Source organism: Antechinus flavipes, chromosome 2 (genome assembly GCF_016432865.1).
Source record: "Antechinus flavipes isolate AdamAnt ecotype Samford, QLD, Australia chromosome 2, AdamAnt_v2, whole genome shotgun sequence".
Lineage (NCBI taxonomy): Eukaryota > Metazoa > Chordata > Mammalia > Dasyuromorphia > Dasyuridae > Antechinus > Antechinus flavipes.
In genome coordinates, this window is record NC_067399.1 from 331,561,153 (window position 1) to 331,587,037 (window position 25,885).

The 25,885-nt window shown below is 35.7% G+C and overlaps 1 protein-coding gene and 1 long non-coding RNA gene across 3 annotated transcripts in view; both read right to left on the bottom strand.

Moving 5' to 3' along the window:
- LOC127549600 (uncharacterized) overlaps positions 1-25,885 on the bottom strand; it is a 1,392,683-nt gene that overhangs the window by 965,579 nt on the left and 401,219 nt on the right. The gene's annotated exons all lie outside the window — the stretch shown is intronic.
- Positions 19,355-24,649, bottom strand: TMEM30B (transmembrane protein 30B). Its single transcript, XM_051977773.1, has one exon. It carries the CDS (start codon positions 20,507-20,509, stop codon positions 19,442-19,444), a length of 1,068 nt encoding a protein of 355 aa, XP_051833733.1. The 5' UTR covers positions 20,510-24,649; the 3' UTR covers positions 19,355-19,441.

The window sequence follows — 25,885 nt, forward strand, 5'->3', positions numbered from 1 at the left end:
AAAACTGGGACACTGATACATTGTTTTTGGAATTGTGAGTGATCCAAACATTCTGGAGAGCAATTTGGAACTATGCTCAAAAAGCTATCAAACTGTGTATACCCTTTAATCCAGCAGTGTTACTACTGGGCTTATATCTCAAAGAGATCTTAAAGGAGAAAAAGAGACCCACATGTGCAAAAATGTTTGTGGCAGCCTTCTTTGTGGTGGCAAGAAACTGGAAACAGAGTGGATGCCCATCAATTGGAAGGGCTTAATAAATTAATAAATAAATGCTATGGAATACTATTGTTCTGTAAGAAATGACCAGTGGCATGATTTCAGAGAGGCTTGGAGAGGCCTACATGAACTAATGCTGAATGAAATGAGCGGAACCAGGAGATCATTATATATGGCAACAAGATTATAAGATGATCAATTTTGATGGATATGGCTCTCTTCAACAATGAGAAGATTCAAACCAGTTTCACTTGTTCAATGAAGAGAGCCATCCACACCCAGAGAGAATCATGGGAACAGAGTGTAAAACACAACATAGCATTCTTATTCTATTATTTGCTTGTATTTTGTTTTCTTTCTCAGTTTTTCTTTTCCTTCCTTCTTGATCTGATTTTTCTTGTGCAGCAAGATAACTGTATATCTGTATACAACTGTATATTGGATTTAACATCTATTTCAACATATTTAACATATATTGAACTACCTTGGGGGAGGGAGTGGGGAGAAGGAGGGGAAAATTTGAAACAAAAGGTTTTGCAAGGGTCAATGTTGGAAAAATTACCCATGCATATGCTTTGTAAATTAAAAAAAAATTAAAAAAAAGATGGAATATGGTTGAGTAGTTCTTTAAGAATACTAAAAAAATGAGGAAACTCATAAAATGATTCTCAGAATCTAGAGGTGTCATCACTGATTTATTTTATCTTCTTTTAAGATAGCTTTTCACAAACAGATTTTTCTCATATTTAAAATAGGAATAATATTAGAAATTATTTAAGTGGGATTTCTATAGTTCTTTGTCAAGTTAACTGTAACTTTAAAAATGAATCATAATTATGCCAATATCACACAGATTTTTCAAGGGGAAGAGCTAAACCTTTTAACTGTTCTTGAATTTTTGATGATTTATTGGAAAGGGCAATTACACTTTTATGCATTTTTTAAAAAGTAATTTTAGTGAATTTTGCTTTGTAACTAAAAGATGCTTTTATTTGAGCACATCTAGTAAAAATATCTCTTTTGGACTCATTCAAGAAGTATAGTTGTAAAGATAGATATGTGAAAAACATATCTAGAAATCTTGAGATTTTCTTCTTTTTTCACATTTTTTGAGTTATTGACATTTAGCTGAAGACCTATCATTCAATTCACATAAGAAGAATAACAGGAGCCATTATTCACCAGAGTGCAAAATCTCCCTTATATTCTTCTCTCCATGATTCTAGTTTCCCACCCTTCTTTGTTAGCTTAGAGAGAATAATAGTAGACAGTTTAACTTGTTTTCCAGAGCACAGAAAGGTTTAACATAACAAAATTTTATAGTTCTTCCCTAAGAACATATATTACTTTAACAAAATAAAAATACCTTCCCCTTATCATGCATTTTTCTTTTACATATACAATTTGCCTGACGTATTGGAGTAATATTCCCATACTTTCCTAGGACTTGGGAGTTTATGGCTCTTCTGTGGCAGATCAGACTAAACATAACTCATTCATAGCTACTTAGTGTTCTGGGAAATAAGCCCCTGATCTTAAATAACTATAGTGTGACCTCTGTAAAATATTATTTATGATTTAAAAACTACTATTATGTAGCTATCACAATGTGCCAAATGTTATAAAACAAACACTAGTCAGCAAATAGTGCAATTTACTATTCTGCTCATTTTTGCTTTTTTTTTTCTGGATATTTCCCTACAAATACTAGTACAGTGTATACTAAATGGCTTCCTTCATAGCAAACAAAAGAAATGAGGTCTGTATGCTTTTACACTATAGATTGTGGTTCACCACAATAAATGAAAAAATGTTCTTCAATTGAAACATGGAATAAAATTCCATCTACAACAAAATGCAGTTAAATATAGAGGATATTGATTAGTATTAAGCATGGAGCCGTGTTCTATTTGATCAATAGATTAATATAACTCATCTGTTATTCATTTCTGTAAATTGGTTTGCAGAGTACAGAAAGCTTATTTGCATATTTAGGATATCCAAGAAACACTTCAAGTTCAAAGTTCAGCATATTCAAGCTGTTAATATAGTTAACTAGATATAAATACATAGAAAAATATGTAGATGTAGATATAAAAGGTAGCTATGTGCGAATATAATATGCACACATATATATCCATTCAAATGCATATACATATAGAACTCAATTCATATGTTTATTGTATCAACAAAAAAATTACAAAAAGAATATTGGAACTGACTTTGCCCAAGTAAAAAAAAAAAATTAGGATCTCCAGAATCAACCACCTCTACTCTATATCTGCACAGTGCATATGATTCACAGTACCAATGAAGGGCATGTTCAAGATCATAGAGTCAAAGGCTGCTTTGAAGGACTGGTTTGTTTTTTCACACTATAGCAATTCACTTCATTGCTCCTTAAATCTGGGTTCCCACAATGCCAATATTGAAGTAGTAATTCTTTGGCTTGGTTTATGAACTTATTTCACTCGAATACTACTACATAGGAATTGCTAGCACCAGCTCTACATGTGTCAGTCTCCCTCTCCCTCTTATCCCCTACACTAGTACCATAAAATATTTCAAACTACCCACCTCCTAAATCAATGATTCCTTAAGAAAGTATTAGAAACCTTTAGGAGGCTAAAGGAGAAAATTTGTCAGTCACTGCCAATAACCTTGCCACAAGCACAAAATCCCAGTGTATTCATATCCATTCATATACACACAAAAGCATAGTAAACCTTTCTCCTAGATTTCTCACTAGATTTTTGCATATCTCCATGATCTTCAATTCATATTTATGTAAGTGGTATAATAAATATTATCATTGGGTGATATAATGGAGTAATTTGTCCTTCTACAAATGTATAATTACCAATAATATGAAAAGAGGAGCATATTACTAAATATGAGCTAATTTCTCCTTCTTAATATGAGATTTAAGAAATAATGGAATTCATTTTTCTGTATATTATGCTCCTGATACAGATGAACCTTCTTAACCCCTAAATCCACATGTCCTTTCAAAAATTGTTATTAAAAGTTAAAGATGGAGGGGTGAAAGGCAAAAGAAAATAATTTGACTTGCATTATTTGTTTAAAAAAAAAAGGTGGGGGGGGATCAATATCCCATGATTTGTTACAATTAGGATTGTTAGCTGAACTGTAGAAATGCTCTTTTTAAAAATTTAGTGAATGGCATGGATTTTTCCTCCATTTAAACTTTTACCCTTATACTTATTTTCAGAATCAATCTAAAATATTTGTAGTATGCCAAGTAAAATTACCTAAAATAGAAAAGCCAGATTAGTGGAAGAGTAGATTTCTATAATGTCTTGATAAGACTAACTAGATGTAATGCACTGGGCTTTTAAAAAAGCAATTATAAAAATCATTAAAGTTTTCTTCAGAAATGTTGCTTTACCATTTGCGTGTTGCTATATGGGGATGAGTTAGGTATAATATTTTTTATTAGATTTCTGACAATAACTTTTCCATCTAATAAGAACAATAAACCAAGTAACAATATCAGAAGATGTTACATTAATTTGATTTAATGAAAAAAATGAAGGGAAAACTGCGTATTTATCAGAAACAGGGTTGAACTTGAGCAGAACTATGAAAAAGGTGAAATTTGTCCTTTTCTGAGTTCTACCCTTTTGGTTCTCCTGTCAATGCATTGCCTTCATGTACCTCCAGAGGCATCCAAATGATATCAACACATGTCTCCATTCTTTTCCCCTCACAAACCTATGCTTTCTCCAATACCTCAAACAAAAATTGGCTCTCATTTTCTAAAGGATTAATGTTCTCTGCTATTTGAGGAATATATTGAATTTAACTGAACAAAGAATTCCAAGCTAAAAAGTTAGGTTCCTTCACATTTGAGTCATTTTTCAATCATCCCTGACTCTTCACTGACGAAGATATCTTTCTCTAATTCAGTTTTACAAATAAGGAACTGAGATAAACAGGGTTGATTTGCCCAGAGTCACACAGTTGGAGACAGGATTTAAACTCATAAATCTGAATCTTCCTGATTCTAAACCCATGGCTTCCTCCATGGCACCACCCTAAATATTTACACTAACTCAATTAAAATATAGAAGGTCCTTAAAAATAAGTCTAATAGTGAAGATTGCAATGTATGACAGTAAACCAGAGATTACAAATTTTGTTTCCAGGATTAAAATTTGCAAAAGACTTTAGAGATAACATAGTCCAACCATTTTGTAGATAAGGAAATTAATCCTAGAGAAATTATATGGCACAAAATAGTAAGAAACAATAAGAATTTGAATCCACATCTTTTAAATCCCTATCCTTTCTTAAGGTTCTGTTCAAGAGTCAACTCCTCTGCAATATCTTTTCTGCTCTCTCTAGTTAGAACTCATTTAAGCCCCTTGCAATTGCCTCTTGACCCAACTCATCAAAGCAAGATAGCCTAAAATAAAAAATATTGAGGGAAGAATATGCATGAATATTAAATTGATTATTGCATCTACAATGTTTTACAGTTTTTAGACTGAAACAAGATCATTAAATATTAAATCAGAAATTCAGGCCATAAACATATTTTAAGATCTTTGCCACCATTCTTCTTTGTTTTGTCATTAAACCTTTATATAAAATGGGTTCCTGTGTTTTGCAGAAATTTTTCGGTCTTTAGCTAAAGCCAAGAAGAACAAGTTCAAAATCAGTCATGGGTGAATCAGACTGTCTTCCTTCACATTCTTCTTCTCTTCTCTTCTCAACTAATTATAATAGTCAAAAATCTCAAAGTGAAGACCTAGGAGTGAAGTTAATAGAAATATTTTGTTTTTACTACTCTAGAGCCCTGGAAAGGGAGGAAAATTGATGAAGTTTACATGTTAAGAGATGAAAGCTTTACTTTTCAAAAGAGGAAGTGCTGTTTTGGAGTTGCTATGTCCCATTGATCTAATATATATTTGTCTCTAGGTCTTCTGAAGCTTCAGTTATTATGAAAAATATAATAATTCAATAAATCTTATTTGGATCATAGATTTGAACTAGAAGGGATAGCCATTTATGGATATGGAATATCCATATGGAAACTAAAGCCCAGAGAAGTCAAGACATGGGCAGGATCACACACATGGCAGAGCTGGAATTTAAACTCAGATCATCCAACTTCAAACCCAGCAATCTTTCTATTGTACCATTCTTCCTGTGTAAGTTTTGTATGTGAGTTCTTTCCTTTTTCCTTTCTAGAACAGATGTTGACTTAGCGTAAAAAAACTCATTTGAAGAAGCCAATAAATGTACCAATACATAAAAAGTAAAATGTGTAGTGGAACTTGTTCATTTTTATTTTTAATTTTAGAGGAAAGAAATCCTACAAACTCCAACAGTGTTAATATGTTCTATAGATGCTAATGTTCTCTCCCTTGTGAAAATACATTAATATGTTTTTGGTTATTAGTTTAGAAATTGCACCCAATTCCCCTTTCCAGTAAAATGTAAACTCTTTTAGTTCAGAGATCATATTCCTGGCATAGTGGCCATATTCCCTTTTAAAACCCTCAAGGCATACTACCACTCTGACTATACAACTACAAGGAGGTGCCCAAATTATCAATAGATTGTATTCCAAACATTTACTTTTAAATTCGTTCTTTCAAATTTAAAAATATTTTTCTATTATTAACACCAGTTTCATTAGCTTTGATGTTTATTTAAGACTGGGAGGATAAATATGCATTTACATGTATATACATATATATTTATATATTCATACACAAATATTAAGCACACTTTTTGTGTGTATATATCTGTGTTTGTGTTCAATAGAGACAGAGAAGCAACTGTTTTGTGATTTCAACAGTTTATTAAATAAACACATTTCAAAAACTAATTTAAAACTCAGAACAATATATTTGATTAATCAAATTGCAATTTTGGTAATTACAAGGAAATAATCAAAACATGGGAAACAATCAATAACTACTAGGTGCAAGAACTGCTAAGCACCAAGGTTACAAAAAAGAAACAAGAGGCAATCTCTGACCTCAAGGAACTCACAATCTGATGGAGGAAGCAACATGCAAACAAAAATTTACAGACAAGTAGTAGATAGAATAAATAAGAAACAATAAACAAAGGGAAGTCACTAAAATTTGTAAGAGTTAAGAAAGCCTTCCTGAAAAAGATGAGATTTTAGTTGGCACTTAAAAGTCAGGGAAACCAGTAGACAGAGATGGAGTAAATATGAGGGACAGTCAAAGAAAATACCCAGAGATGAGAGATGGAATGTTTTGTACATGGAAAAGCATTGAAGAGTACAAGTAAGATTTAAGAAACCTTAAATAAGGTGGAAAGAGCTAGATGTAAAGGAACTTGAATACCAAAGCATTCAAAACAAATCATTTTGTATTTGATCCTAAAGATAATAGAGAGCCGCTGAAATTTATTGAACAGAGAGAGTAGTGACATGATCAGAACTGTTTGTTGAAAAAAATCACTTTAGTGGTTGAATGAAGACAGACTTGAGCCAGGCAGACTCACAAGCAGGCTATTACAATATTCAAGGTAAGAGGTGATGAGAGTTTGCAATAAGTTGATGGCACTGTCAGAGAAGAAAAGAGAGTATATTTTCGAGGTATTTGCAAAGGTAAAATCAATAGGCCTTAGGAACAGATTGGATTTGAGGATGGAAAGGTAGAAGATTAAATACTGAGGTTAGCAAACAGCAGGTAAACCATTATGGCTACAACGGTGTTAGGTGTAACATGAAATAATTAAGGCAAGCTAGACTGTAACCAGACTGTGAAGGGCTTTAAATGCCAAACTAAAGAGTTTGTATTTTATGCTAGAAACAAGTAGGAGTCAGTAAAAATGCATCAATACATTTAAATTGTATTTTTGGAAAAATTATTTTGGCAGTGATCTGGAAGATATTATTGGAATAGGGGAAGCACTTGGGGATAGTACTTAGAAAGCAACTGTGGTAACCTAGGTGAAAAGTATCATGGGCCTGAACAAAGGTATGCTGCCTGATGGGCAGCATCAGTCAGCTAGGAAAGCTTTATTAATTGCTTTCCATGTGTCAGACATTGTGGTAAACACTGGGGATACCAAGAAAATTATTTACAATTATATCAGTAAGGACCATGGATTCTAATGGGTAATATAATAAGTTAACTACCTAGGTACCTATAAGATACACACACAAACATACACACACACAAATACACACACACACACAATAAAGCTAATCTGCAAAGTGAAGAAGGCATTAGCAGCGGGGGGAGACTTGGCAGCTAAATATAGCGTAGATTGCTGGGAAGAGAATTGAGGCAAGGAGACAAGTAAAAATATTGGAGTGTTCCAGGAAAGAAGTCATAAGTACTTGAATGAATTAGGGTTGTATTATGAATGGAAAGGTGACATATGTGAGCTATTGTAAAGGTAAACATAATAAGATTTAATAACGGAGTGGCTATGTGGCATGAATGAAAAGAATAAAGATATCTAGATTATGAGCCTGAGTCCTTGGGAACACAGTTGTGCCCTTGACAATAATAGAAAATTTCAGAAAAAGGGAAGATTTAAGAGAGAAGATAATGAATTTTGTTTTGGACATAGTGATTTTGAAATGTCTATGGGATAAACCATTTGAAATATTTAAAAGGCAGCAGAGATTTGACACTGGAGAAAGAGTTTAGGGCTAGATCTACAGGGGATGTTTCAGTTTGGTAGTATGAGGAACTTTTGAATTGAAGCTTTTTATTTTCAAAACATATGCAAGGCTGATACATTATTGTTAGTGGAATTGTGAACACATGCAGCTATTCTGGAGAGCAATTTGGAACTATGCTCAAAAAGTTATCAAACTGTGATCCAGCAGTGTTTCTACTGGGCTTATACCCCAAAGAAATACTAAAGAAAGAAAAGGGACCTGTATGTGCCAAAATGTTTGTGGCAGCCCTGTTTTAGTGGCTAGAAGCTGGAAAATGAATGGATGCCCATCAATTGGAGAATGGCTGGGTAAATTGTGGTATATGAATGTTATGGAATATTATTGCTCTGTAAGGAATGACCAGCAGGATGAATACAGAGAGGCTTGGAGAGACTTACATGAACTGATGCTAAGTGAAATGAGCAGAACCAGGAGATCATTATACACTTTGACAACGATACTGTATGAGGATGTATTCTGATGGAAGATGATTTCTATGACAAAGAGACCTGAGTTTCAATGGATAAATGATGGACAGAAACAGCTACACCCAAAGAAGGAACACTGGGAAACATGTGAACTATTTGCATTTTTGATTTTCTTCCCGAGTTATTTTTACCTTCTGAATCCAATTCTCCCTGTGCAACAGGAGAACTGTTCGGTTCTGCAAATATGTATTGTATCTAGGATATACTGCAACATATTTAACATTTATAGGACTGCTTGCCATCTTGGGGTGGGGTGGAGGGAGGGAGGGGAAAAAAATCGAAACATAAGTGAGTGCAAGGGATAATGTTGTAAAAAATTACCCTGGCATGGATTCTGTCAATACAAAGTTATTATTAAATAAAATAAAATTTAAATTAAAACATATGCAAGGCTGATACATTGTTAGTGGAATTGTGAACACATGCAGCTATTCTGGAAAGCAATTGTGTATACCCTTTGATCCAGCAGTGTTTCTACTGGGCTTATACCCCAAAAAAATACTAAAGAAGGAAAAGGGACCTGTATGTGCCAAAATGTTTGTGGCAGCCCTGTTTGTAGTGGCTAGAAGCTGGAAAATGAATGGATGCCCATCAGCTGGGGAATGGTTGTGGTATATGAACGTTATGGAATATTATTGTTCTGTAAGAAATGACCAGCAGGATGAATACAGAGAGGACTGGTGAGACTTACATGAACTGATGTTGAGTGAAATGAGCAGAACCAGATCATTATATATCTCAACAACGATACTGTTTGAGGATGTATTCTGATGGAAATGGTTCTCTTCGATAAAGAGAGCTAATTCAGTTTCAATTGATCAAGGATGGACAGAAGCAGCTACACCCAAAGAAAGAACACTGGGAAATGAATATAAACTGCTTGCATTTTTGTTTTTCTTCCCGGGTTATTTATACCTTCTGAATCCAATTCTCCCTGTGCAACAAGAGAACTGTTTGGTTCTGCACACATATATTGTATCTAGGATATACTGTAATCTATTTAACATGTAAAGGACTGCTTGCCATCTGAGGGAAGGGGTGGAGGGAGGGAGGGGAAAAATCGGAACAGAAGTGAATGCAAGGGATAATGCTGTAAAAAATTACCCTGGCATGGGTTCTGTCAATAAAAAGTTATTTATAAAAAAAAATATGCAATGATAATTTTTCTTTTTTTTTTAATTTTATTTAATAATAACTTTATATTGACAGAATCCATGCCAGGATAATTTTTTTTACAACATCATCCCTTGCACTCGCTTCTGTTCCGATTTTTCCCCTCCCTCCCTCCACCCCCTCCCCTAGATGGCAAGCAGTTCTATATATGTTAGATATGTTGCAGTATATCCTAGATACAATATATGTTTGCAGAACCGAACAGTTCTCTTGTTGCACAGGGAGAATTGGATTCAGAAGGCAAAAATAACCCGGGAAGAAAAACAAAAATGCAAATAATTTACATTCGTTTCCCAGTGTTCTTTCTTTGGGTGTAGCTGCTTCTATCCATCATTTATCAATTGAAACTCAGTTAGGTCTCTTTGTCAAAGAAATCCACTTCCATCAGAATACATCCTCATATAATATCGTTGTCGAAGTGTATAATGATCTCCTGGTTCTGCTCATTTCACTTAGCATCAGTTCATGTAAGTCTCTCCAAGCCTCTCTGTATTCATCCTGCTGGTCATTTCTTACAGAACAATAATATTCCATAACATTCATATACCACAATTTACCCAGCCATTCTCCAATTGATGGGCATCCATTCAATTTCCAGTTTCTAGCCATTACAAACAGGGCTGCCACAAACATTTTGGCACATACAGGTCCTTTCCCTTTTTTAGTATCTCTTTGGGGTATAAGCCCAGTAATACCACTGCTGGATCAAAGGGTATGCACAGTTTCATAACTTTTTGGGCATAATTCCAGATTGCTCTCCAGAATGGTTGGATTCATTCACAACTCCACCAACAATGCACCAGTGTCCCAGTTTTCCTGCATCCCCTCCAACATTCATCATTATTTTTTCCTGTCATCTTAGCCAATCTGACAGGTGTGTAGTGGTATCTCAGAGTTGTCTTAATTTGCATTTCTCTGATCAATAGTGATTTGGAACACTTTCATATGAGTGGTAATAGTTTCAATTTCATCATCTGAAAATTGTCTGTTCATATCCTTTGACCATTTATCAATTGGAGAATGGCTTGATTTCTTATAAATTAGAGTCAGTTCTCTATATATTTTGGAAATGAGGCCTTTATCAGAACCTTTAACTGTGAAGATGTTTTCCCAGTTTGTTGCTTCCCTTCTAATCTTGTTTGCATTAGTTTTGTTTGTACAAAGGCCTTTTAATTTGATATAATCAAAATTTTCTATTTTGTGATCAGTAATGGTCTCTAGTTCATCTTTGGTCACAAATTTCTTTCTCCCTCCACAAGTCTGAGGGATAAACTATCCTATGTTCCTCTAATTTTTTTATAATCTCGTTCTTTATGCCTAGGTCATAGACCCATTTTGATCTTATCTTGGTATATGTTAAGTGTGGGTCCATGCCTAATTTCTGCCATACTAATTTCCAGTTATCCCAGCAGTTTTTATCAAATAATGAATTCTTATCCCAAAAGTTAGGATCTTTGGGTTTGTCAAACACTAGATTGCTATAGTTGACTGTTCTGGCTTGTGAACCTAACCTTTTCCATTGATCAACTAATCTATTTCTTAGCCAATACCAAATGGTTTTGGTGACTGCTGCATTATAATATAATTTTAGATCAGGTACAGCTAGGCCACCTTCATTTGATTTTTTTTTCATTACTTCCCTTGAGATTCTCGACTTTTTATTTTCCATATGAATTTTGTTGTTATTTTTTCTAGATCATTAAGGATAATTTTTCAACATTGACCCTTGCAAAACCATGTGTTCCAATTTTTCCCACTCTTCTCCCTCCCCAGATGGCAAGTAATCCAATATATGTTAAACATGGTAAGAATAAATGTAAATTGATATAGACATACATATTTATACAATTATCTTGCAGCACAAGAAAAATCTGATTAAAAAGGAAGAAAAATGAGAAAGAAAATAAAATTCAAGCAAACAACAACAAAAATTTGCTATGCTATGATCCACACTCAGTTCCCATAGTCTTCTCTCTGGGTGTAGGTGGCTCTTATCATCACAAGATCATTGGAAATGGCCTGAGTCATCTCATTGTTGAGAAGAGCAATGTCCATCAGAATTGACTATTGTATAATCTTGCTGTTGCTATGTACAATGAACTCCTGGTTCTGCTCATTTCACTCAGCATCAGTTCCTGTGGTAAGTCTCTCCAGGCCTCTCTAAAATCATCCTGCTGATTGTTTCTTGTAAAACAATAATATTCCATAACATTCATATGCTAAAACTAGCCATTCTCCCAAATGATGGGCAGCCACTCCATTTCCAGTTTCTTACTACTACAAAAAAGGCTGCCACAAAAATTTTTGCACATATGGGTCCCTTTTCTTCTTTTAAGATATGAGGAACTTTTTGAAAGAGGAACATGAGCTTTTCCCTCAGGGTGAATGCAAATGCAAAACTGAGATACTAAAAGCCAATTAAGCTTTTTAAATTTTATGCTACATTTAAGTGTGTATGTATAAAACTAAATAAATCTCAAAGGGAAAATTATCACAACCATATTCTTAATCATTTAATACTAAGACTTTCCTTAATTTTTTCTACATTTGAGCAAATCCAAAACACATATCTGAATGCCTACTATGTTGTGGCATATACTGTAAGATATGAAAGCTTTATAAGTACATATTCTACATTACAGGAGTCAATAAGAAAACTGTTCAACCTTTCAATTAATAGATACATTAAATTCTGTCAATAAATAGTGAATATGATCACAAATTGCCCTTTGTGATTTTAAGCTCACGATAAAAAAGAATTAAGCACAAACTAGATATTTTATATAAGAGTAAATATAAGGAAAGGGAGTAGCCAAGATGGCAGATTAGGGGCAACCTCCCAGCTTATAATTTTTCTAATATTCCCCTGCAAACAACTTTCAAACAATACCTCAAACCAAATTTTAGAATGGAAAAACCAACAAAAATTCAGCATGAGACTTCTTCCCAGTCTAAGAAAAGTTAAGAGTTTGGCAAGAGAAGTCTTTGACATCAGAGTAAAAACCTGTCCAGAACCCACATACATGACAGCTACAACAGTAGCAACAACACAATAGTAAAAGTAATTCATTTGGACCCCTACTCTATTCCAATCAATATTAATCAATTTAATAAAATCATATCAAAGTTCTATATATAAGGCCTCAGAGCTGTGAGCTGAAGATTCTAAACTCACTTGATTAAAATATAGGAAACTAAAGGGCCTTCCACACTTGTTTTTGCCTTGTGATGGTGACCACGCCCAGGATAGCAGAGATCACAACTACATGGAAAGTTCTCCAAAATATTTTTCTATTTCCAGCTATCCAATAAGTGGAGCAGATGAGCATCTTATGACCACTTAGGTCAAAGTGATAGCTTATACCACCTTCCATCCAATTTAAGGAGAAGCCTGTTCATTTTGTGTAGGGATATTCCTTACTTTACCCAACTTGTGACCCTGCTGACGTTATTTTATTCATTCAATGCAATTATTCTGTATTTGGGATAGAGGTTCCAGAATGACTGGACACAATCAGTCCTATAAAAATAGGGCTATGGAACGAGAAGTCATTTCAGAGCAGAAGGAAGATCTGAGGTCCATGCTGTGGAAGGGACTATGGCTCAGAACTCTGCCTAGTCTCTTTTAATGCAGGTGGAATAATCTTAATCTCCAGCAGTAGCAGCAATAAAGAGAGTTTCAGGAGCTCTCAGCCTAGAGACAGTAAGGGATTGGAAAATGGTCAGAAAAAAAGTTATAGGAGCCCATTTGGAGGTATGCGGGAGAGTTGGCACTGAGTTCCAAGGCAAAGAAAGCACTAGCCCTTGCAGCTGTAAGGATCTGGGTGCCCTTCCTTGGTAGAGACTAGAATATAGACTAGAAGACCAATGACCATACCAGCTTGGAAACACCAAAAACTTGCAGACTCCAAGAACTTGCTCTGAAAACAGAAGCATAAATAAACCAGAAACTTGGAACAGTACCTCCTGAAACCCAGGTGAGCAGAATCCAACTTTAACATAAAGTTCAAAGTCAAGAAATAAGATGGAAAAACGAATAAACCACAACAAAAAAAGAATTTGACCATGAAAAGCTGTCATAAAACTGATGGCAGGGAAGACATTAACTTGGAAGAAGACAACAATGTGAAAATGATTGCAAAGACTCAAAGAAAAATTCTAGCTGGACCAAAGTCCAATAAGAATTCCAGGAAGATTTTTTGTTTTAAAGGGAGACTCTTGAGTGGTAGAGGAAAAATTTGGGGGGAAATAAGTGTTACAATAAAATTATGAAAAAAAGATGGGCAAAAAGAGAGACAAAAATACTAAAGAAAATAGAATCTTAAAAAACAAAATTGGCTTAATGGTAAAAGAAGCACAAAAATTCATTCAAGAAAAGAACTCTTTAAAAATGAGAACTGAGCAAGTGGAAGCTAATGACTCTATGAGACATCAAGAAACAATAAAACAATATAAAAAGAATGAAAAAAAAATGGAAGAAAATGTGAAATATCTCATTGAAAAAAAGAAGAACTGACCTGGAAAACAGATCAAGGATAATTTAAGAATTACTGGATTACCTGAAATCATAATCAAAGAAAGAACTTAGACATCATATTTCAAAAAATTATCAAGGAAAACTACACCAATTTCTTAGATCCAGAGACCAAAGTATAAATTGAATATATTCACTAATCATATCCTGAGATACCAAATCAAAAACTCCAAAGAATATCACCAAAATTATTACCAAATTTGAGAGTTCCCAAGTCAAAGAGAAAACACATCATGCAGCCAGAAAGAAACAAGTTAAATATCATGGAATCACAGTCAGGATCACAAGATTTAGTATTTCAAAGTTAAGCAAAGATGAATGTCAAATGCATGTATCTGGAAAAATAAAATACTATTTAAAAAACCCCGTAAACCCCAAGATTTAGTGGTTCCTGAATTAAAGCACTGGAATATGATGTTCTGAAAGGCAAAGGAGCCATGATTACAATCAAGAAAAACCTACTCAGCAAAACCTAGTGTAATCCTTTGGAGGGGAGAAATATATAATTAATGAAATAGAGGACTTTCAAGAATTCCTGATGAAAAGGCCAGCACTAAATAGAAAACCTGACATTCAAATGCAAGACTCAAGAGAAGCAAAAAAAAAGTAAACATTAAAAACATCATAAAGGACCCAATAAGCTGTTTACTTTTATATGGAAAGAAAGTACCTGTAACTTCTAAGAACATTATCATTATTATGGTAGTTAAAAGCAGTTTACAAAAGCAGAGGGCATAAGTATGAGGTGGTTATATTAGGTGATTCATTAAAAAAAAGAAAAAAAAAAAGGAATGAACTAGGAGAAAGGTGAAGGAGAAAAAACTTTCTCACATAAAAGCAGCATGAAAGGAAGAGCTTTTACAATGGAGAAGAAAATGGAGGTGCCATCTCACTCTTATCAAAATTGTTTCAGAGGGACTACACACACACAGAATCTCACATATAATTTACCCAATAGGAACAGGAGGGGAAGGTATTAAGATACATATGATGGTAGGGGAGAGAGGGTGATGGAAAAAGGGAAGGAAGATTAAGGGAGGCATGGTAAGAATCAAAATAGGCTTTTGAGGAGGGATAGAATAAAGAAAGAAAGAAATTTAAGACAATGAGACTGAGAAAAATAAATAGCAATCATAACTGTAAATATGAATGGATTTATAAAACCAGGACAGACAGCAGAATGGATATGACACAATTGAAATAGAAAAACACAAACATATGGAGTTAAAATACAGGGCTGAAGCAGAATATATTTCATCAAAGTAAAAAAGCAGTGATAGAAATCATGATCTCACAAAGCAAAAATAGATCTAATTAAAAGAGATAATCAGGTAAACTACATTTTGTTAAAAGGTAACAGATATTGAACATCAAAAAATTTTACAGCAAGTTTCTCTGATAAAGGCCTAATTTCTCATACTGAATATAGAACTGAGCCAAATTTATAAAAACAACAGCCATTCCCCAATTGACAAATGGCCAAAGGATATGAATAGGCAGTTATTTTGAAGAAATTAAAACTATCAATAGCATGTGAAAGAAGTTTTAAATCATTACTAGAGAAATGCAAATTAAAACAACTCTGATCTATCTCCTCACACTATCCCACAATGATAAAGACTGGAGGGAATAAAAGAAAAATAAGTGCACTAATGAAGTGGAATAGTGAATTCTATTATGAAGAAACAATTTGGAACTACGATCATAGGGCTGTGAGATTGTATATCCTTTGACCCATCACTCCCACTACAAGGTCTGTGTCCTCAAGAAGTCAAAGAAAAAAGAAAAGAATGTGTATGTACAAAAATATTTATAGCAGCTCTTTTCATGTTAACAAAGATTTGGAAGCCAAGGGCATGCTCATCAATTAGAGAATGGTTGAACAAGTTGTGGCATGATTGTAATAAGAGTATTTATGCTATAAGAAATGAAGAGTTGGTTTATGTTGACAAGACCTATATGAATTGATGCAAAGTTAAGTGAGAAGAATTGTGTACAGGAAAAACAATGTTATAATGATGATTAACTGGTGAAGACCTAGCTACTCTGATTAATACGATTCAAGAAAATTACAAAGGACTTATAATGAAAAATGCTATCAACATCTGAAGAGAACTCTGAGTGCAAAATGAAGTAATTTTCTCATTTCATTTTTCTCATCTTTTTGCTTAATGAATAACATGAAAATGTTTTCCATGTTCATGTGCATAACCGACAAATTATCTTCTCAACTGGGTAAGGGAAGGAATTAAAGGAAAGGAAATAATTTGCAATTCAATTTGAAAACAAAATGTTAAAATTAAATAATAGATTTCAAAAAATAAAGACTGGGTATGTAATACACTAAAAAAAGTAAACAGGGAAATATCTTTATTCTCTTTCAATAAACAAAAGAATATGAAAATTCAATTTTCACTAACATTTTATGAAAAATTAACATTGATTACTTTTTAATTACACGGACTGATGAAATAGTCTAAAAGTAACAATGAAATATGGAATTTTAGCTCCCCAATACATAAACACATCCAGTAAATTCTCTAGTCAAATTCTAGAAATTGCTTGCATAAAAACCTTGAGTATGGTTAATAAAAAATTACATGGCTTAATAATTTTCACATTCTGGTCCAGAACCGTGCTTTCATTGAAGGAAATTCTTAATGATGAAAAACTCTCTAGCAATGCATATCACACCAAGTGTTCTATTTTATAATATTTAAAAATTAAGTGGGGTGCTAAAAAGTTATGAATTACTGAGAATCAAATGTCCAATACATCAGAGGCAGAACTTGAATGCAAATCAACTTTTGAGATTAGCTCTCTAAACCATGGTCTCTCTCAAGTTAAAAAAAAAAAAATTAGGATCTAAGAATTGCATTGAATATAATTAAAAATGTCTTTGGTAATTCAGAATGTATTCAATTCAGGGTCTTACAATACTTAATGGTGATTATCATGGCAGTAGCATGGTCCCAGGATCAGTGTTCAATAGTGCAAAGAAAAACAGAATTATAGAATTTGAGAGGTGGAAGAGACTTCAGAAGCAATCTATTCTAAATCATTCATAAAAGGAATGCTCAATATTACTAATTAATAAAGTTCTGGACATTTGCATGCATACTGTCACCAGAATAAATTAGATAGGAAAAATATAACTGTTCTTTAAACGTCTAAGAATAAATTACATACAACGATGGGATTTTAAAAAGACAATTGTTTCTTAGGAGAATTTTAAACAATCACTTGAATGATCACAAAAAAGATTCAGTTCAAAGCTTAATAATCCTCTCAAAGTTTCAAAAAGTTCTTCAAATTTCAGTTTGTAGTATCTTTCCTCTGCCCACAGTATTAATTTTAAACATTACAAGAAACAAGTAATTTTTATTTGAGAGCACAATTAAAAGAGAAGTTACTTCTAGAATCCTCAGAAAAGTTAAGTATTTTTGCCTTTCTCATTAAGTTTTACAAAACAATGAGAAGCCTAAAATGTTACTGTGAGGAAATGGAAAGAGAATCTTTCCTAAGATTTATTGCTTGCCTAGGATCTGATAAAGCATGTGCCAAATACAAGATCATTAAAATAGGTTCTGTTACAACAAAAAAATTAAGTTTGATTTTATGCCCTTAGTTTGTCCTGCAGTCCCTTTGACTGGAATCATTTGGCCTTTCTGGGAATTATTTGGTAGACAAAGACTTCTAGAAAATGAAATATATTATTTATAGAAAAGGCATATGGTTGGGGTGTAAATTTCCTTAAATATAACAAAGCAAGTATATTTTGTATAGAATAAAAGAAAAGTCCTGCCAAATGTAAGCCTTGTAGAATGATTAGAGTGTTGGATTTAGGGAGACTTTGGTTATTATCTTGTCTCTGACCCTTATGAGATAGGTGACCATAGACAAACCATTCAGCCTTTTTGAACCTGTTAAGTCACCTGTAAAATGAAGATGTTACCTGTTATATTTATAAGTTTGTTTTGAGGCTCAATTAAGATAATGTATGTAGTCTGCAGACTGTAAATCATCATGTAAATCAGCTTTTAGTAGTAGTATAATGCCCTATACTCAAATATTATATAAATTAGTATGAATACTATCTTGCAGATAAATATGCAAAAATAGCCTACCTTTCAATTACTGCTATAGAAACATGTCAAGCCTCTACCACAATAATAAAAAGAAAAAATGTTAGTACTTCCTTAGGAAGTAAACAAAATCATGATTTGTAAAGTCAATCATTATTATTTGGGGAGGCAGGCCGATGTAGTATAAGTGCTATGGGTTTAGTGTCATACGATTTATTTTTCCTATCCCAGCTTTGCCATTAGTTTTGTGGACTTAGACAAGCTACTTCTTTTTGGGCCTCCATTTCGTCATCTATAAAATTAGGAAGTTCATATTAGGTGATTCATAAAATTTCTGACTGCTTTGAAACCTAAAATCTTACATGCAACATTATCTGTAGTAACCGTTTCAGAAAGCAGATGAACTTTCAAATAATGAAAAGAGAACAATTATCTGAAGTTCCTGTCAATTATCTAACTACTCCCACAGGAACAATTAAAAAAAAAAAAAAAAAGAAGTTAGGTACCATTCTACAGAAAGTTCGCAGTAAGAAGGGGAAGGGGGTAAGAAGTTGTTTTAAAGAGGTAGGTAAAAAATTGGTTAAGACTCAATTAAAACTTCCAACACATGAAAAAAAGGAAAGGGAAACTTTCTTGGACTTCAGGTTTATCATTCACTTCCCCAAGGACAATTAAAATGTTACTGCATTGAGGGGGAGAAAAGTTTGGAAGTAGGAAGGTGTTAAAAGAGGGCGGGAGCTCAAAAAACTAGAAAGATTCAACCATTCCTCCTCAAAGAGATAGAGGATAAATTTCCTGGACTTTGTATCTTTCCTCCAAACAATGAAGAACTGGGTTGCTAAGGGAAATGGGATGGGATGGGAGAAGAAAGGAGGTTAATGTCCCTGGACTTCGGATCTCTTCTTCAAACAGTTCAACAGAAACAGTCAAGAACTGGAGCACTAGAGGGATGGATTGGAGTAATTGGGAAGATGTTTAATGAGGGAGGAGGCTTAAAATGCTGATTTCAACTTCCCAATCATTAAAGTAGTTTAGAAGACTATTTCCTTACACCTCATTCAAACAGCTCCACAAAGACAATTAGGAGCTGTTAAGAATTGGGAATTCTGCAGAAAGGAGGAATGGGGTAGCACTGAGAAGAAAGCTCAAAATGCTTGCAAGAAGATACCCAGATAAGAAATTGGGGAGGGGGGGAGAGAGGAGAAAGGGGGAGGTTAGAGTCCCTATAAGAGCTGCCACCAGCCCTGCCCCGCTCAGGTCACTCGTCCTCATCCTCCCCATCGCCATTCTCGTCCTGGTGCCGGATGTACACAACGAGCATAACGAAGCCGGTGACGATGCAGAGGGAACCAAAGGTCAGATAGGCGATGCCCAGAAAGGGATTCTTGCCCCCCATCCACGAGATGCTGCTGAAGATAATGCGCTTGTGGCCGTCGAAGGCCAGCACCGGGTAGTTGTAGGTGATATTCACACAATAGGCCCCACGTGGCAGCCCAGCCGAGTAGTTGCCGTGGCGTATGCGTGCGTACAGCTTGCGGAACGTGGGCAGAGCCGCCGTGCGCATCCACACCACGAAGTCCTGGTTCACAAAGCCTGTGTTGTTGGGATCCGGGCTCAGGTCGTAGACCGGACGCGGCCAGTTGGGGGGCTTGGCTGTGCCATAGAAGGCCAGCTTCAGGCTGCCATTGATGGGTTCCGGGTTGTGGAACTTGACGTGGTAGTCAGTCCACCAGGCGATGCCGGTGCGGTCCAGGGGCACCTCAACATAGGCACCGCCGGGCAGGCGCTGGTGCAGCAGCTTGAAGGAATCATTGAAGAGACTGTTGGCAATAGCGCCACAAGGCGCAATGGGCACGCCGGTGGGGCTGCGCTGGTAAGGTGCGCATTCGTTGGCGGGATGACGTAGAGCACTCGCCAGTCCGCTGAGCTGTTCGTCATCTCGCGAGACCACGTAGCGGCGGTTGTTCTGGTAAAAGTTAGACAGTTCGTAGTAGAGGAACACGGGTCCCTGGAAGAGCTCGGGCAGCGAGAAGCACCATTGGCAGCTGCAGTTGGCGGGTGGTGGGGCCACTCGCTCCCCGGCCGCGGCGCAAGCCGAGCAGTTTCCCGTGCCCGGGTCGCCCGTATAGTCATACTCCAGCTCTTTGATGCCGTTTGAAGAGTAGTAGAGACCTAATCCCAGGCCGATGAAGGCCAGACCCACGCAGAAAAACAGCGGCAGGACGATGCCGGCCGACAGTAGTGGTTGCCAGGCCGGCAGGCGCTGCTGCGTGAAGGCCGTGTTGTCAGGCTGGTTGGCCCCGGGCGACGTCGCGCTCCAGGCCATGACTGTGGCGTGTCCCGCTAGCGGGCGTCGAGCGGGCCAAAATCGAAGCTCTGAGGCCAAAAATGAAAAGAGGGGTGGCGCGACCCTCCACCCGGCTCCGGGGAATCTGGCGACGTGCTTCTTTTCCCCCGCCTCGGGGGGTAGGTGTCCGCTTGCTTCTAAATTCCGCCTCCGCCCAGGTGAACCCTCCCTCTGAGCCCGCCCCTACCTGGGCGACAAAACTGCACCCGGGCTCGGGCTCCAGTTATTTTTCCGATTCAGGAGCTTTGGCTTCAGGTTTCAGGGTTCTCACTCCGCCCTTCTAGGTGAATGACAGGCCGAAGCTTCCTCTTGCTTGCGCTGGTGGTTTTTCAGGTAGATCCGAGTTTCACTTTTGTTTCTGCTGTCAAGAGGAGGGAATCTTTGTCCCTCCCTATAGAGCCTTCACTCAGGAGCCTTATCTCCTATCTAGCACAAAATCAGGCTGCTGCTTATTTATTTTCTTTGTTTTAGCATCACCACCTACAAATCTATTTAAACAAGAAAAAGATAAACAGGACATTATGCTTCAGTGGCTATCCCGTGTCCATAAAAGGAGTATCCTATCTCTCTTAGCTTCCGGCCACTTAAAGGAATGTTCAGATTAGCTTTTTCTCTTCTCCCCCTAAAGGAAACTGATTTTCGGGTCTTAAGGGAACACTTATATAATTTAGCCAAGAAAGACTTGGAATTTCCACCTACACTCCATTTCAGCATCACACCAGAATGAATATCCTTAAAAGGGAGCAATTTCCATAGATCTTCTGAGCTCTGAAATTTACCTGACCACGGATGACTCTTTCACCTTTCCCTATCATTGCTCCCAGACCTGTTCTTCACCTTTAACAAAGCCTTTGGTTCCTGGTTGCTCCCTGTTTTTTTCCAGTCTATTAAGTTTGTGGTCAGCTACTTCCTTTCCTCCACCCTTTGAGGTGCCAACCCACAGCTCTGAGTAATTTCTGTCTTGTACTTTTTCTCCTATATTTGAATTTCCTGGTGTTATTACAACAAAGTATAATGTCTTGCAAGATTCTTTATCTTCTCCAAATTTATAGTAGCTTAAACTAGGCTTTCATGGCTTCAAGGCATACTTTTTATTGGTCTTTTTTTGAACAGTCTTGTTAATTTAGTTAAATTCAAAATAATCTCCCCAAGACAGGAAAAAATATAAAAGGTCTTGGGGTACTTCCCCTTTCCCCATCTTTTCATGTTACCTGAAACAATACAGCATCCCATTAAAATTAGCATGTAGGGCTTTGGTGTGAAAACCCAGAGGGAGCAAGGAGAAAGGAATTTTTACCTGTGCCAGGATAATGGATGTTCCCAGGTTAGGACACAAGGAAATAAAGGCAGAAAGGCAGAAAGGAAATAAGTCACTGAAGACTTAGAACCAAGAAACAATTTTGATGCTCTCCATCCATTCTGGGCAAATTCATTGACTATCCCCTCTCATGCTTGGAATTTTCTTCCTTTTCTTATGACTTCAAGCATCCTCCTGGCTTTTAAAGTTGTGGCTAAAACCCTACCTTTTATAAGAAAACTTTCTTGATTCCTTTTAATACTAGTACTTTCCCCTCTGAAATCTTCAATTTATTCTGGACCATAGTTTATATGTTTTCTCCTTGGTTAGACACTGAGCTACTTGAAAATAAGACTTTTCCTCCCCATGTATCCAGTTTATAGCATACTGTGTGGCACAAGATAAGGTATTTAATAAATGGTATTGACTGACAGAAGTGATTGCTTGTTCTCCAAGGAATAATAATCAGAAGTGGTATCAGGTGACACTTGGTGATTCATGTGGTTCAAATGGTATCTGGAATATCTTGGACCAAAAAAAAAAAAAAAAGTCCCTCACAGAAGCATAGGTGGTATCATCACTTCTGCTTATTAAAAAGAAAGAAATCAATAAAGGTAAGTATATTTGGAACACATGTAGCTTGTTTAAAAGTTTGATAGAATTTCAATTTGGGGAGGGGGGGCGATACAACTTAAAATATCCAAATGTTTTATACCTAACAGGAATAAATTTATCCAGAATCTTGCAAATTAAAAAGTTAACTAGGAAGAAATCTCTTTTAGGAAAGCTGCCTATGTACATTCATAAGCTTAGATACAAACTAGGAAGAACAGCAATTGAGACAGAATCCATAGGAGATAGATCCAAGAAAGGACTTGATAGTAAAATACATGCTCTCTATATGCCAGTATTCAAACTAGTAAGATATACACAATAAATACATTGTAAAATTGAGATCCTTAAAGCAAGTCTACTAATTTGATCTCCTAAGTATCACTAAGACTTCGTAGAGTGGGTTCTATGATTAGAATCTGATTATATGTGCATGTGATTCAAAAGAAAGGCTGGGGAGCGTTAGCATTGCTTGTTAAGATAGGATATAACAAGTTGTATATATATACATCTATCCATCTATGATAGCTCAGTAGTTTTAGTGCAGTTTTAAACTTTTAACCTTTAAGTTAAAACATTCAAATTTCTGAAATATCCTGTACCTTTTGCCAGTCACTAGGCAGGTAAATCAACCTAGCAACAAATGATCCCAGTAGGAAGCAGTATGTACCAAGCAAGTAATATTGCGACCACCACTACCACCCAGCATCATCTATACCACTATTTCCCAGCAACCTTGAAGAAGTCTAGAATCCTGAAGCTTAAAAATAGTAGTTTTTCTCACCTAATGCTCATAGCTATTCTGAGAAACAATCCCTGTGGAGATGCAGCCTGGCAACTGCTCCTGAAGGTACTATAGTTAAGTCACTGAAGATCCAAAAGTTACTGGATCTTGGCACTGCCAAATGGTTCAATATTAGACACTGCTTTTTATCAGTGAAATGACATTATAGAAGAGGTATTGGCATTTAGTTTGATGATGTAGTACCCTAAGAACCATGGGACCTTTTCATCTGACTTGAAGCTGAAAACTATATTGTTTTCCCCCATTAGAATATGAGCTGTTTGAGAGCAGAATTTACTTTTTCTACTTGTACTCCCAGCATTTAGCACAATGCTTTGCACGTAATAAGCACTTTTATGTGAAGAAATGCAGTAATCAGGGAGGGAAAAAGATGACAGATTTTTTTAAACATCTAAAGGCAAAAACACGTGATTTTCATTGCAATGTGCTACTGACCACATAAAAATAAGTTGGAAAAATATTTTTTTTTTAAATTTTTTATTTAATAATTACATTATATTGACACTCATTTCTGTTCCGATTTTTTTTCCCCTCCCTCCCTCCACCCCCTCCCCTAGATGGCAAGCAGTCCTTTATATGTTGGATATGTTGCAGTATATCCTAGATACAATATATGTTTGCAGAACCGAACAGTTCTCTTGTTGCGTAGGGAGAATTGGATTCAGAAGGTATAAATAATCCGGGAAGAAAAACAAAAATGCAGATAGTTCACATTCGTTTCCCAGTGTTCTTTCTTTGTGTGTAGCTGCTTTTGTCCATCATTTATCAATTGAAACTCAGGTCTCTTTGTCAAAGAAATCCACTTCCATCAAAATATGTCCTCATACAATATCGTTGTCGAAGTGTATAATGATCTCCTGGTTCTGCTCATTTCACTTAGCATCAGTTCATGTAGGTCTCTCCAAGCCTCTCTGTATTCATCCTGCTGGTCATTTCTTACAGAACAATAATATTCCATAACATTCATATACCACAATTTACCCAGCCATTCTCCAATTGATAGGCATCCATTCATTTTCCAGTTTCTAGCCACTACAAACAGGGCTGCTACAAACATTTTGGCACATACAGGTCCCTTTCCCTTCTTTAGTATTTCTTTGGGATATAAGCCCAATAGAAACACTGCTGGATCAAAGGATATGCACATTTTGATAATTTTTTGGGCATAATTCCAGATTGCTCTCCAGAATGGTTGGATTCGTTCACAACTCCACCAACAATGCATTAGTGTCCCAGTTTTCCCGCATCCCCTCCAACATTCATCATTATTTTTTCCTGTCATCTTAGCCAATCTGACAGGTGTGTAGTGATATCTCAGAGTTGTCTTAATTTGCATTTCTCTGATCAATAATGATTTGGAACACTCTTTCATATGAGTGGTAATAGTTTCAATCTCATCCTCTGAAAATTGTCTGTTCATATCCTTTGACCATTTATCAATTGGAGAATGGCTTGATTTCTTATAAATTTGAGTCAGTTCTCTATATATTTTGGAAATGAGGCCTTTATCAGAACCTTTAACTGTGAAAATGTTTTCCCAGTTTGTTGCTTCCCTTCTAATCTTGTTTGCATTAGTTTTATTTGTACAAAGGCTTTTTAATTTGATGTAATCGAAATTTTCTATTCTGTGATCAGTAATGGTCTCTAGTTCATCTTTGGTCACAAATTTCTTTCTCCTCCACAAGTCTGAGAGATAAACTATTCTATGTTCCTCTAATTTATTTATAATCTCGTTCTTTATGCCTAGGTCATAGACCCATTTTGATCTTATCTTGGTATATGGTGTTAAGTGTGGGTCCATGCCTAATTTCTGCCATACTAATTTCCAATTATCCCAGCAGTTTTTATCAAATAATGAATTCTTTTCCCAGAAGTTAGGGGCTTTGGGTTTGTCAAACACTAGATTGCTATAATTGACTATTCTGTCTTGTGAGCCTAGCCTTTTCCACTGATCCACTAATCTATTTCTTAGCCAATACCAAATGGTTTTGGTGACTGCTGCTTTATAATATAATTTTAGATCAGGTACAGCTAGGCCACCTTCATTTGATTTTTTTTTCATTAGTTCCCTTGAGATTCTCGACTTTTTATTGTTCCATATGAATTTTGTTGTTATTTTTTCTAGATCAATAAAATATTTTCTTGGAAGTCTGATTGGTATAGCACTAAATAAATAGATTAGTTTAGGGAGTATTGTCATCTTTATTATGTTCGCTCGGCCAATCCAAGAGCACTTAATATTTTTCCAATTATTTAAGTCTGACTTTATTTGTGTGGAGACTTTTTTATAATTTTGCTCATATAATTCCTGACTTTCCTTTGGTAGATAGATTCCCAAATATTTTATGGTATCAACAGTTATTCTGAATGGAATTTCTCTTTGTATCTCTTGCTGTTGGGTTTTGTTGGTGATGTATAAAAATGCTGAGGATTTATGGGGATTTATTTTGTAGCCAGCTACTTTGCTAAAATTATGAATTATTTCCAATAGCTTTTTGGTAGAATCTCTGGGGTTCTCTAGGTATACCATCATATCATCTGCAAAGAGTGATAGTTTGGTTTCCTCATTGCCTACTCTAATTCCTTTTATATCTTTCTCGACTCTTATTGCCGAGGCTAGTGTTTCTAATACGATATTAAA

Coding starts and splice junctions, on each gene's coding strand:
- TMEM30B (XM_051977773.1), bottom strand. CDS start 20,509: ATGGCCTGGAGCGCGACGTCGCCCGGGGCCAACCAGCCTGACAACACG.